We start from the raw sequence: 12,445 nt of genomic DNA, 5'->3' as shown, positions 1-12,445 counted from the left end.
CCTGAGTAGATGGGATTACAGGCACGCACCACCATGCCCAGCTAATTTTTTGTAGTTTTAGTAGAGACGGGGTTTCACCATGTTGACCAGGATGGTCTCGATCTCTTGACCTCGTGATCCACCCACCTCGGCCTCCCAAAGTGCTGGGATTACAGGCTTGAGCCACCGCGCCCGGCTGTCTTCTGTATTTTCTTTTTCTTTTCTTTTCTTTTTTTAAACGGGGTTTCACCATGTTGGTCAGGCTGATCTTGAACTCCTGACCTCAGGTGATCCGCCTGCCTTGGCCTCCAAAGTGCTTGGATTACAGGCGTGAGCCACCACACCCGGCCTGCCTTCTGTATTTTCAAACAACCCCCCAGTGAGTTGTATGTGTAATTAAAGTTTATAAAGCACTGCTGTAGGCCCTGGAGTCTAAGAGCCTCTTCTCATCTCTGGCTTTCCTGTCCCTGTCTAAACCATTGTTCAGTCATCCCCCATCCTTTTACCTCTCATGCAAGCAAGACACCAGTCCTTGCAGTTGTGTATTATCTCCTCTTTTTTCCTCGGCCTTTTTTTTTTTTTTTTTGAGATGGAATCGCTCTGTCACCCAGACTGGAGTGCAGTGGCACAATCGTGGCTCACTGCAACCTCCACCACCCAGGTCCCTGTTCAAGCAATTCTGCTGCCGCAGCCTCCCAAGTAGCTGGGACTACAGGCACGTGCCACCACACCCAATAATTTTCGTATTTTTAGTAAAGACGGGTTTTCACCATGTTGGCCAGTATGGTCTCGATCTCTTGACCTCATGATCCAACCGCCTAGGCCTCCCAAAGTGCTGGGATTACAGGCATGAGCCACCATGCCCTCCCTCTTTTTTCCTCAGCTTTAAGGAGTGAGGCTTCAGTAGGAGTTCCAGGCATTGGGAAAGATGGATGGTGGAGATGCACAAGAATATGATCATTTCCTTAGACTACACCAGGTTAGGAGCACCTACTTTCTTTTTTCATTCTTTTTTTATTTTTTGAGATGGAGTCTCACTCTATTAGCTCTGTTGCCAAGGCTAGAGTGCAGTGGTGTGATCTTGGCTTACTGGAACCTCCACCTCCCAGGTTCAAGTGATTCTCCTGCCTTAGCCTTGTGAATAGCTGGGATAACAGGTGCTGACCACCACGCCTGGCTTTTTTTTTTTTTTGTAGTAGAGACGGAGTTTCACCATGTTGGCCAGGTTGGTCTCGAACTCCCGACCTCAGGTGATCCATCCACCTTGGACTCCCAAAGTCTTGGGATTACAGGTGTGAGCCATCGTGCCTGGCACACCCACTTTCTTAATCATGATCAGAGCAGGGTTGCCATTCTACCACCTTGGTACACCTGCCTAGAGGAATGAGTGGCGCTGGGAGCAGACTGAGGAACATCTCAGCTGAGCAATGAATCCAGCACTGTTCTAAGAAAGCTCAGATGTTCTGTGACTCATTTCTGTCCTTTGGACTAAATCTGAGGTCTTGGAACTCACACAGTGTCTTATCGGCGGCACAGCTCTGAGCTAAGGGTGTAGGGAGCATCTGCCCAAACAAAGGCAGGGTCCAGTCTGCGGGAGAGAAGAAGGTCCCACCATGCCCCTGCACAAGTCCCAGGCTAGCTGGGGAATGAGAAGCACATTGGGCCCAGGACCTGGACAGAGAGTTCTCTTGGGAGAGGTGTGGGGACACCTGAAGGAGGACTTTCTGGAAGGGGAGGGGCTGGAGCAGAGCCTTCTGAGGCCAGAGTGATCTTGTAGGTGGAGAGAGGGTTCTCCACGTGGCAGGGGCTGGCAGAGGCAGATGCCCAGACAGGTCATAACTCTCTAGGTGCCCAATTACCTGCCCTCGGTGAGCTCCGCCATCGGCGGGGAGGTGCCCCAGCGCTACGTGTGGCGTTTCTGCATCGGCCTGCACTCAGCACCTCGCTTCTTGGTGGCCTTCGCCTACTGGAACCACTACCTCAGCTGCGCCTCCCCGTGTTCCTGCTACCGCCCGCTCTGCCGCATCAACTTCGGCCTCAATGTCGTGGAGAACCTCGCGTTGCTAGTGCTCACTTACGTCTCCTCCTCTGAGGACTTCAGTGGGTGCCTGGATGAGGGAGGAGTGGGGAAGGGTTCCCTGAGGGGACGGGCCTGCCCCTACCACATTCGGACTTTCCTACTTAGTGGTGTAGGCACTCCCTGCAATAGGGACCTTCCTACTTAGTTGGGTGGGCACTCCCTGCAGTGTGGCTCCCAATCCTCTTTCCCTCCAGCCATCCACGAAAATGCTTTCATTGTGTTCATCGCCTCATCCCTCGGGCACATGCTCCTCACCTGCATTCTCTGGCGGCTGACCAAGAAGCACACAGTAAGTCAGGAGGTACGGTCTATCCCTAGCGGGGGCTCCAGGCAGCCCAGAAGAAAATCAAGGACATCTGTCCTCAGGATCCGGGTAATGGTGAGGTGGGAACTGAGTTCTAATGGGAACCGTGGCAAAGGGGTGTTGGGGTTCGGGCTGGGGCTTGGGGACAAACCGAGGGTGGTTGGTCAGAATCTAGGACTGTAGCACTGTGTTTGGGAGACTGGAGAACAGAAGATCTGAAGGCTGCAAATGGGGGTATGAGGAGTTGCATCTAGGCGGCAGTGAATTAGGAACAGTGTCTAGGGACTGTGGTCTGTCATAATTCCAGCGCCCCGCCCATGTCCATGTGTTTCTTTTCCCCCACAGTATTTGGAGGTTGGGTTGGTGGGTGACTCCATGTAACTTTCATACTTCATCCCCCTGAAGTATGAAAGGGAGGGGCAAGAGTACCACTGCTCCCTGGCCCTTCACTCCCCCAGAGGCAGGATCATGAACTTGTTCGTCATTCTGGCTGCCCCTGCCTGTGCTCCCTTCCATGACCGCTAGTGGGAGCCAAGGGAGATAAGGCCCAGCCCTTAGGAGCTAGGGCTGGGAGGGGAGCCTATACCCTCATACCCAGCAAACTGCAGAGTGATCAAACAGCCCATTCCCCAGGATCGCAAGTCCTACAGCTGGAAACAGCGGCTCTTCATCATCAACTTCGTCTCCTTCTTCTCGGCGCTGGCTGTCTACTTTCGGCACAACATGTACTGTGAGGCTGGAGGTGAGGCCAGGATAGAATCCATAAGTGGTCATGAGGGGCTATGGGGCAGCAGTGATGTTTTCGATAATGGGCAGTGGTCTTGGGGACTGGCTGCCATTGTGTTGCCAGTGGCAGACTAATGGTGGTGTGATTTATCAAGAGGCCCCTGAGGGGGGTAGCAGGAGGTTCACAATGCCCTGTTCCTTGTGTCCTCACAACAGTGTACACCATCTTTGCCATCCTGGAGTACACTGTTGTCCTAACCAACATGGCGTTCCACATGACGGCCTGGTGGGACTTCGGGAATAAGGAGCTGCTCATAACCTCTCAGCCTGAGGAAAAGCGATTCTGAACCCTTCAATCCTGCTTGGGAGGCAGCCCACTGCCCAGAAACAAGAAACAAGATACCATTCTGGCCTTCCCCACCCCACATCCTCTCTTGGCCTTACTGAAGATGGGGGAAGGGTAAGAAGGGCATAGGCCAAGGCTCACCCCAGTGCTGCTGGCTTCTCTCCACCCCTCATATGGGCATAGAGGTCCTCAAGCAACATCACCTTTACCTGAGAGGCCCCAAGAAGCTCAGCTGAGCTGGCAGAGCGCCCCAACATTTGGTGCTAAAAAAATGTCCTGAGGTTCATGACCACCATCCAGTTTCTGGCCTTTACATAGCTACCTTTCACTAAGGTCAGGAGCCCCTGAGCAGTGGCTGCTCCCTGACAACCACAGCCATTTCTTTCCACGGGGTCATTCACATGACTACTGTATTTCATGATCTACTGCACACATCCAGGCCTGTGGCCACAGTCCCCTGCTAAAGCTGCTCAGGTGTTCCAGTCCTGACTTTACCCTTTTGATTTGGTATGTGCCCTAGGGTATGTACCCTTCCCTATCGAAGCATCAGCATGTCCATGTGTCTGATGGGGGATGGGTGGGCTGTATGATTTCCAATACCAGTCTGGGGTTCTGATGTCATCGGGTGGAGGTGGTGGTGTATACCTAAAGGATGACCTGCTACAGAAAAAGCACCAGCACAGCATGTATTTTCTTCTCTCTTCTGAAACTTCTGGCTTACAGACCCCTTCCCTCCTTTGAAAGGTATGGCATAGAGGAGTCAGATGCAGATCCTTACCCTAAAATGGGCTCCCTGGTATCTCCTGTCTTCCCTACTGCTCCAAACCCTAAGTTTTGGTTGTGCATTTTAAAGGAAAATAAATTTTTTATTTTATTTATTTTTTTTTTTTTGGCCAACAGTTGCCTGGGCTTGCTAGTCTTGGGGCTCATGTTGTTTGATAGTAACAGAGAAGAACAGGCTCAATGATGGAAAGTCCACAGCAGGGCATGATTCCTAGCAGCACCCCGTAGGTCTGGAGTCTCCTAAGGCTGGTCTAAGTGTCTGTTTTGGTGTCCAGGAGTGACTGAGCTATCTGTAATGATTCCAGGACTGGAAGCTAGGATACCTGAAAGTCTTCAGTTAGGCAGAGACCTGAGTTCAAACCCCAACTCTTGTTAAAGCTCTGTCTTCCTGGGGATGTGAGATATAGCTCTCAGATACATGACTGTAAGAGCATCTGCCTTTAGGCTAATGGCTCTCAACCTCTCACTTTCTGAGCCCTAAGATTAAGAAGTCTTTCCTCAAGTTTTGTGCCCAAGTCCACTACAGCATCCGTGACTAGGCACCAGAGCAAGGTTGCCCCTCTGGGAGTCTAGAGCTTTGTTAGGGAAATTGGGGGGTGAGGGGAGCCTAGAGCTTTGTTAGGGAAATTAGGGGGTGAGGGGAACACAACGAAGCCTATTGTCTACTAGAAGAAACAAAAGGCTCCCAGTCTCCAGGGAGCCCTAGCCCATGCCCACCCCCTAATGCCCAGCATACAGGGAGGAGCCAGGGCCACTGGAGACAGGAGGTTTTATTGATGCTGATGGGGGTAGGAAAGGCCCCCAGAAGCACGGGGGCTGAGTCAGTCAGCTAATGCATAAGGCCTGGGCACAGAGGAACAGGTTAGGGCACATTCACCTCAGGATTCTGTGGCTCCCTCCTTGGAGAAGGCAGAGAGCATCTTGGGGGTACAATTCCAAGAGCAGCAAGGGCAGAGGTTAGAGATGGCTGAGAGCCCCTAACCTGAGGAGGCACCACAATAGGCAGTAACAACTGTGTGGAAAGCTGGATGAACTGGTCAGTAGCGGAAAACGGGAGAGGGGGCACTGGGTTGGCCTCTTGGGGAGGGCTCCAACCCTGGCTTGGGTGAGCTCGTGAGAATACCCGGTGTTCTTAAGCAGAGGGGGGCAGAACCCAAAGCCCCTTTCTCTGCAGGCCTCTTTAAGGAGAGAAAGGCACTCAGAGAAAAAGGCATTCAGTGAGCCCCCTGGAAAGGGGTGCCAGAATTAGTCCTTAAGGCACAGCTGGGGCAGACAAGGCGCCAAGGCACAACTGGTGGGGGGAGGGCAGGGGCAGCCTCCAAGCCAAGTGCCAGGGTCACAAGAGGACGCAGGACCGCCCACGCTTGATCGGTGTGGGGTTGAGCACAGCTCGGACAGCCTCAGCAAACACTTCCTTGACACCATCCTGCTGCAGGGCCGAGCATTCGAGGTAGCGCACGGCGTGGATCTGCTTGGCCAGTGCCTGGCCCTGCTGCGGTGTGATGGGCGCCTGGCCCTGCTCCTTGAGGCGCCGTAGGGTGTCAGGCTGGGCTCTCAGGTCCTTCTTGGTGCCCACCAGCAGGATGGGCACATCAGGGCAGTGGTGGCAGACCTCTGGATGCCACTTGTGCCGCACGTTCTCATAGGAGGGCGGACTGGCAATGGAGAAACAGATGACGAAGACATTGGTCTGAGGGTAGGAGAGTGTACGGAGGCGGTCATACTCCTCCTGGCCCGCAGTGTCCCACAGGTTCAGGTTCACTGTGCGCCCGTCAACTGCGCTCTGAGCACTATAATTGTCGAACACGGTAGGGATGTACTCTTTGGGGAAAGCATTAGTTGTGTAGCAGATGAGCAGGCATGTCTTGCCCACAGCCCCATCACCCACCACCACACACTTGATACTCTGCATCGTGGGTGCAGTTGCTGTAGCGGAGGCAGTGCCTCCTCTCTCTTCTGGACCCCTCTGGCTGCAGTGACCTGTAGACAGATGAAAGGGGACAGTCTTGGTTGGGGGGGGCCTCTACTTATCAGGAAGAAAGGATGGGGGCACACAAAGGGAAACCAGCTCCTGTTCCCTTAATCTGACACTATCCTAAAGTCCCATCAAGACACAGTCATCAGAAAGATACACAATGGGCCGGGCGTGGTGGCTCATGCCTGTAATCCAAGCACTTTGGAGGCCAAGGTGGGTGGATCACCTGAAGTCCGGAGTTCATGACCAGCCTGACCAATATGGTGAAACCTGGTCTTTAAAAAAAAAAAAAAAAAAAAGAAAGAAAGATATACAATGAGCCGGGCATGATGGCTCACACCTGTAATCCCAGCACTTTGGGAAGCTGAGACGGGGCATGGAGGCGGGGGAAGAAATCACCTGAGGTCAGGAGTTCGAGACCAGCATGACTAACATGGAGAAACCCTGTCTCTACTACAAATACAAAATTAGCCAGGTGTGGTGGTGCATGCCTGTAATCAGCTACTCGGGAGGCTGAGGCAGGAGAACTGCTTAAATCCAGGAGGCAGAGGTTGTGGTGAGCTGAGATCGCACCACTATACTCCAGCCTGGGTAACGAGCAAAACTTCGTCTCACAAAAAAAACAAAGAAAACCCACAATGAAAGGCCCTGAGACCAAGCAAGATGCAGAGTAATGTGGTAGAAAGCGCATAACCTCTGGCACCAAACAAACTAAGGTCAAATCCTGGTTTTGCGATTTCCTAGCTGTGTAACCCTGAACAAATTGCTTAATTCTCTATGCCTAAATTTTCTCACCAGCAAAATGAGGATAATATAGTATCTACCTCATTGGGTCATTGTGAGGATTATATAATACATGTAAAGCATTTAAAACAGTGCCTCGTCCATAAGTATTAGCTATTTTTTTTCCAGGCTATACAGACACAAAAGGAGTGCGCACAAATTTAGGGATCTACTAGATCCTCTACTAAATATGGACCCTTCCCACCAGGAAACTATAAAGGGATTCTGACACAGGACAGCTGTCCCAGGTCACTCTGTAATGCAGCCATGGGTAGAACCTCTCTCAACTCAGGGCCCACCCTGCCCTCTCCAAACCTGGTATCTTGGCTACTGACTAAAAACCAAAAGGCACAGTAAGAAACCTGCCGGGTAAGGGCTTTTTTTTTTTTTGTCTTTATGAAGACGGGGTTTCACCATGTTGGTCAGGCTCGTCTTGAACTCCCAACCTCAGGTGATCCGCCCGCCTTGGCCTCCAAAGTGCTTGGATTACCAGCATGAACCACCACGCCCGGCTGGGCTTAATTCTTTAGAGATCTGCCCTATCCCAGTCCAGGGTATTCTGGCAGTGGGGAAATCACCAGAAAAAAAAAATTTTTTTTTTGAGACAGAGTCTCATTCTGTCGCCTAGGCTGGAGTGCAGTGGCATGATCTCAGCTCACTGCAACCTCTGCCTCCCCGTATCAAGCAATTCTTCTGCCTCAGCCTCCCAAGTGGCTGGGACTACAGACACGCACCACTGCATCCAGCTAGTTTTTGTATTTTTAGTAGAGATGGAGTTTCACCATGTTAGCCAGGCTGATTTCAAACTCCTGACCTCAGGTTATCCACGTGCCTCAGCCTCCCAAAGTGCTGGGATTACAGGAGTGAGCCACCATACCCGGACATCCCATCATTCTTTTTTTTTTTTTTCTTTTTTAAGATGGAGTTTTGCCCTTGTTTCGCAGGCTGGAGTGCAATGGTGCAATCTCGGCTCACTGCAACCTCCGCCTCCCAGGTTTAAGTGATTCTCCTGCCTCAGCCTCCTGAGTAGCTGGGATTACACACATGTGCCACCATGCCCAGTAGAGACGTGATTATTTTTAGTAGAGACGGGGTTTCTCTGTGTTGGTCAGGCTGGTCACGCCATCATTCATATAAGTATTAAAAACCCTATCTGGCCACACACACTCAGGTTGCCAATTCAATGCAGGGGAATACTGGAGATTCAGTTAGACCTGGGATTTAGACTAGGATCTGGGTATGTTATAACGAATGAGGTAGAGGCTGAGGCTCCCAGACATTAGTATCTTCTCTCAAGGTCCTTGGTGGGGTGGAGCAAATCTTTCAAGCCCAACTAGGAGGGATGAAGTGAAGAATAAGACAAAAACTTGACTTTTCCCTCAATCTTCTGTCCATTTCCTGAGACCTGGCATGTGCCTCTGAAAAATTTTAGAGGCTTTTTCATCATTAAAAACAAAAGAAAAAAAAAAAAAAAAAAAAAAAAAAAAAAACAGATGCGGCCGGGTGTGGTGGCTCACGCCTGTAAACCCAGAACTTTGGGAGGCCAAGGTGGGTAGATTATGAGGTCAGGAGTTCAAGACCAGCCTGGCTAACATGGTGAAACCCCATCTCTACTAACAACACAAAAAATTAGACGGGTGTGGTGACGGCCACCTGTAATCCCAGCTACTTGGGAGGCTGAGGCAGGAGAATCACTTGAACCTGGGAGGTGGAGGTTGCAGTGGGCTGAGATCACGCCACTGCACTCCAGCCTGGGTGACAGAGTGAGACTCTGTCTCAAAAAACAAACAAAAACCACAGATGCTAGAGTAAGACTGGCAGGGATTCTAATCACAGCTCCACTAACTAGTTATATGTGATCTTGGCAATATGTTTAAGTTCCCTGAGCCTCAATTTTCTCATCTGTAATATGGGGATAATCTTGCCTATTGCATTAAAATTGCTCAGAATACAAAATAAGGCCAGGCACGGTGGCTCATACCTGTCATCCTAGCATTTTGGGAGAACGAGGCAGGTGGATCACTTGAGTCCAGGAGTTTGAGGCTAGCCTGGGCAATATGGCAAAACCCTGACTCTACAAAAAATGAAAAAATTACCAGGTCGTGGTGGTACATGCCTGTAGTCCCAGCTACTCTGAAGGCTGAGGTGGGAGCATCATCTGATCCCAGGGAAGTCAAGGGTGCAGTGGGCTATGATTGCGCCATTGCACTCCAGCCTGTGCAACAGAGCAAGACCCTGTCTCAAAAAACAAATGAGTTAATGTATAGAAGGTGTCCAGTTCACTTTCCATTTGATGTGTGTGTGTGGGGGAAAGGTGTCAATACCAGCATGAGGTATTGCACACAGGAAGTGCCCAATAAATGGGCTGCTGTATTTATTAGTGGGGTTAAGTATAAGGAGTCCCAGCTCCAGCCAAAATCCTGGTCACCACTGTAGGTCATAGGGCCTTGGGGTGAGGAACTGCTTTTCTGAGTTCTGAAACAGCAGAGCTTCCAGAAACCCTGTGATTATTTACACTGCTATGGCAAGGATCCTCCTCTCATCAGCTACTTCCTCTTGGCCATGGGGGACTCTTTCTTACCAGTATGTGACTTCCTTTCCTTGCTATCTCTCACAACCAGAGCCTGCTCCCTTAGAGGGGGCAGCTCTGTTTTAAACCAAATCTCTGAGCATCTCTTATCCCTGGCTCCACCCAAGCACCATTATCACTAGCCGATTTTCTCCGTTTCACTTGCTATACTGCAAGGCTGCACCCTGGTCTGGGAACCCCTTGCCCCTGAGTCTGACTGAGCTCTCACCACTGGTTCAGAAGCCTCAAAAATCAATGACAAGTGGGGGAGAAAATCCCCACTGGGAAATGGAAAAGAAACTTCTGTGGTGTGGGCTGTGGCTCACACCTGTAATCCCAGCACTTTGGGAGGCAGAGCCAGGCGGATCACAAGGTCAGAAGTTTGAGACCAGCCTGGCCAACATAGTGAAACCCCGTCTCTACTAATAATACAAAAAATTAGCTGAGTGTGGTGGTGTGTGCCTAGCTACTTAGAAGGCTGAGGCAGGAGAATTTTTGAACCTGGGAGGCGGAGGTTGCAGTGAGCCAAGATCACGCCATTGCACTCCAGCCCGTGTGATACCGCGAGACTCTGTCTCAAAAAAAGAAAAAAAAAAGAAAAGAAACTCAGGTGTAGGGGCTGCAAAGAACCCAAGACTTGGTCCCAGCTCCCTTCCCTTGGAATCAGCTGGGAGAGAAATGGTTTCACTCTATGACGCTGCATCTCTGGTTCACATTAAAAAATATTATCATCTTATTTGCATGAATAAGAGAGTGTGTGTATATGTACACACGCACACGTGTGCATGTAACCTCAGGACACTCAGATAAAGACCCTTAGAGAGTGGGTCAGGGAAGGGCATAAGGACCCTCTAGGCCAGTGGAGAGTTGAATGGAGATCTCGGAGTGGAAGTTGAGAGACCTAAATCCTAACCCCAGCTCTGCTGACTCACTACAACCAAGTGTGAGGCATTTACGCTAGATGGGCCTCAGTTCTTCTATGCAGGAACGAGAGATTAAAATGCTTGTTATGAGGGCACTAGGTAGATGAACTAAGACTTAAAGCTCCTTGGAGCCAGGTGCCATTATTTGTTCCCAATGCGTTACGTGGGAAGCCCTGACATTCAAAGCAGAACTCCTGGGCCTGTAATCTTCAGTTCCACACAGAGCAGGGGAGTGGGTGTTGACAGTATGACTGAAAAGCCCAGCACAGGGCTGGCCCAGGCAGGAAGGCAAGGAGGGAACTCTGGCTGGCTGTCATAAAGCCCAAGAGACAAAGTACAGCTTTCTAAGGAGGTGGTTATCAACTAGCAATCAGTAAATCAGCTCTCAAAGGAGAGGGGAGGGACAGGGTAGCTTCCGGGCTGGCAGGGGAACAGGGACTGACACCGGAAAAGGATTATGAGTATCGTAGCGTCCAGAAACAAACAGAGCAAAGGCAGTGTTTATAGGGCCAAGAGTACTGGATACCTGACTCTGATGTCTTGAGTTTATCTGCTGACCTTGACCCTTGATAGAAAAGCCCTCATAAGGTATAAGCCTTTACAGATCACGTTATGTCATTTGACCTTTATAACAACCTGTTAGTACTATTCCTATTTTACAGATGAGGAAACAAACTCAGAGCAGCTAAAGTAACTCAGCATTCACACAGCTAGTTAGTATGGGAGCTAGAACACAAACCCAGTTTTGTGACCCAAAGTCCTGTGTTTTCCTGTATATCACAGAGTCTTCAAGGTACCCCCTAGCAGCTGTGTGACCTTGATCAGGTAAGTTACTGCTCTTTCTGGAGCCTCCGTTTCTTCATGCATACGGTAGAATTATTAATAGCAGCCCTCCCAGCCTCATGGGCAGCATCAAGGATTCCGACGATGGGAATGAAGACGCTTTGTAAGCTGAAGTGTTGCGCACACAGGAGGTGACAGGAGCAAGGCCTTTCATCCCAGAAGGCAGGAAGCACTGAGTATGCCTGTGTCTGTGATGGCATCAGCCCAGTTCTCCCTACTCAGGTCTAGTTCAGACCTTTATCCTCTCTCCCAAAACAACTCTTCTCTCTGAAATCCTTTGGCCTGAAATGGGTTGAATAAGTTCCCATAGCCTATTTAAGGAGGGTATATGCTGAAAGGTAGAGTCTAAACTGTGTCAAATAGGAAAAAGGGATGTCAGTGCTGCAGGAGGCCAAACCAGGCGTGTGACCTACCTGGAGCAGGGTTCAACAATGACTTATTCACTAGGTGGCTTTTCAAAAGAATCATTAAGCCCAGCTCAATGGTACGCCTGCAACCCCAGCTACTAGGGAGGCCAAGCCCAGGAATGTGGGATTACAGTGTGCTACACTAGTCAAGGTTGTAGTCTCTGTGAATAGCCACTGCACTCCAGCCTGAGCAACATAGCAGGACCGCATGTCTCAAAAAAAAAAAAGAAAAGTTATTTAGTAAATTAATGGTTGCAGATCTGTTTTGTTTTTTTCTCTTGGAGACAAGATCTTATTCTGTTGCCCAGGCTGGAATGCAGTGATGCCATCATGGCTCATTGGAGCCTCAACCTCCCAGGCTCAAGGCATCCCCCTACCTCAGCCTCCTGAGTAGCTGGGACTACAGGCATGTACCACCACACCTTGCTAATTTTCTTATTTTTAATTTATTTTTTGGTTTGTAGAGACTCTTGTCATGTTGCCCAGGCTGGTCTTGAACTCCTGGTCTCAAGTGATCCTCCCGACTAGGCTTCCCAAAGTGCTGGGATTACGGGCAGGGGTCACCATGCCTGGCCACATCTATATGTTATTAGACAAATTACAATGACTTATTCTGGCTTTTTGGTCTCAATTCAAATCATGCTTGATCCCTCATCTTGGCATTCAGAGTTCTTCACAATTTGATAAGGGGTTTTAGAGTTTTTTTTTTTTTTTTTTTTTTTTTTTT

At 50.0% G+C, this 12,445-nt stretch overlaps 2 protein-coding genes across 19 annotated transcripts in view; one reads left to right on the top strand and one right to left on the bottom strand.

Moving 5' to 3' along the window:
• PGAP2 (post-GPI attachment to proteins 2) overlaps positions 1-12,445 on the top strand; it is a 41,021-nt gene that overhangs the window by 25,581 nt on the left and 2,995 nt on the right. For 11 of the 16 annotated variants that reach the window (XR_004262913.1, XM_032258912.1, XM_032258913.1 and 8 more), the window contains 4 exons: positions 1,827-2,079; positions 2,254-2,360; positions 2,997-3,105; positions 3,306-4,312. Coding sequence is in view for 14 of the 16 variants with exons in the window: in XM_032258912.1 (XP_032114803.1) it covers positions 1,827-2,079; positions 2,254-2,360; positions 2,997-3,105; positions 3,306-3,436 (600 nt within the window). In the remaining 2 variants the exon portion in view is untranslated. Of the gene's footprint in view, positions 1-1,826; positions 2,080-2,253; positions 2,361-2,996; positions 3,106-3,305; positions 4,313-12,445 lie in introns of those variants that run through there. The other 5 variants (XM_032258914.1, XM_032258910.1, XM_032258902.1 and 2 more) reach the window with 3 other exon arrangements.
• Positions 4,971-12,445, bottom strand: part of RHOG (ras homolog family member G) — a 16,001-nt gene continuing 8,526 nt past the window's right edge. For all 3 annotated transcript variants that reach the window (XM_032258915.1, XM_032258916.1, XM_032258917.1), the window contains one exon: positions 4,971-6,198. In XM_032258915.1, coding sequence (XP_032114806.1) covers positions 5,555-6,130 — 576 coding nt within the window. In that variant the 5' untranslated portion in view covers positions 6,131-6,198 and the 3' untranslated portion in view covers positions 4,971-5,554. The remainder of the gene's footprint in view (positions 6,199-12,445) is intronic.

This window comes from Sapajus apella, unplaced genomic scaffold (assembly GCF_009761245.1).
Source record: "Sapajus apella isolate SASKATOON/1434 unplaced genomic scaffold, GSC_monkey_1.0 scaffold106, whole genome shotgun sequence".
NCBI lineage: Eukaryota > Metazoa > Chordata > Mammalia > Primates > Cebidae > Sapajus > Sapajus apella.
The sequence above is the reverse complement of the archived record's forward strand: the minus strand, read 5'-3'. Positions and strand labels throughout refer to the sequence as shown.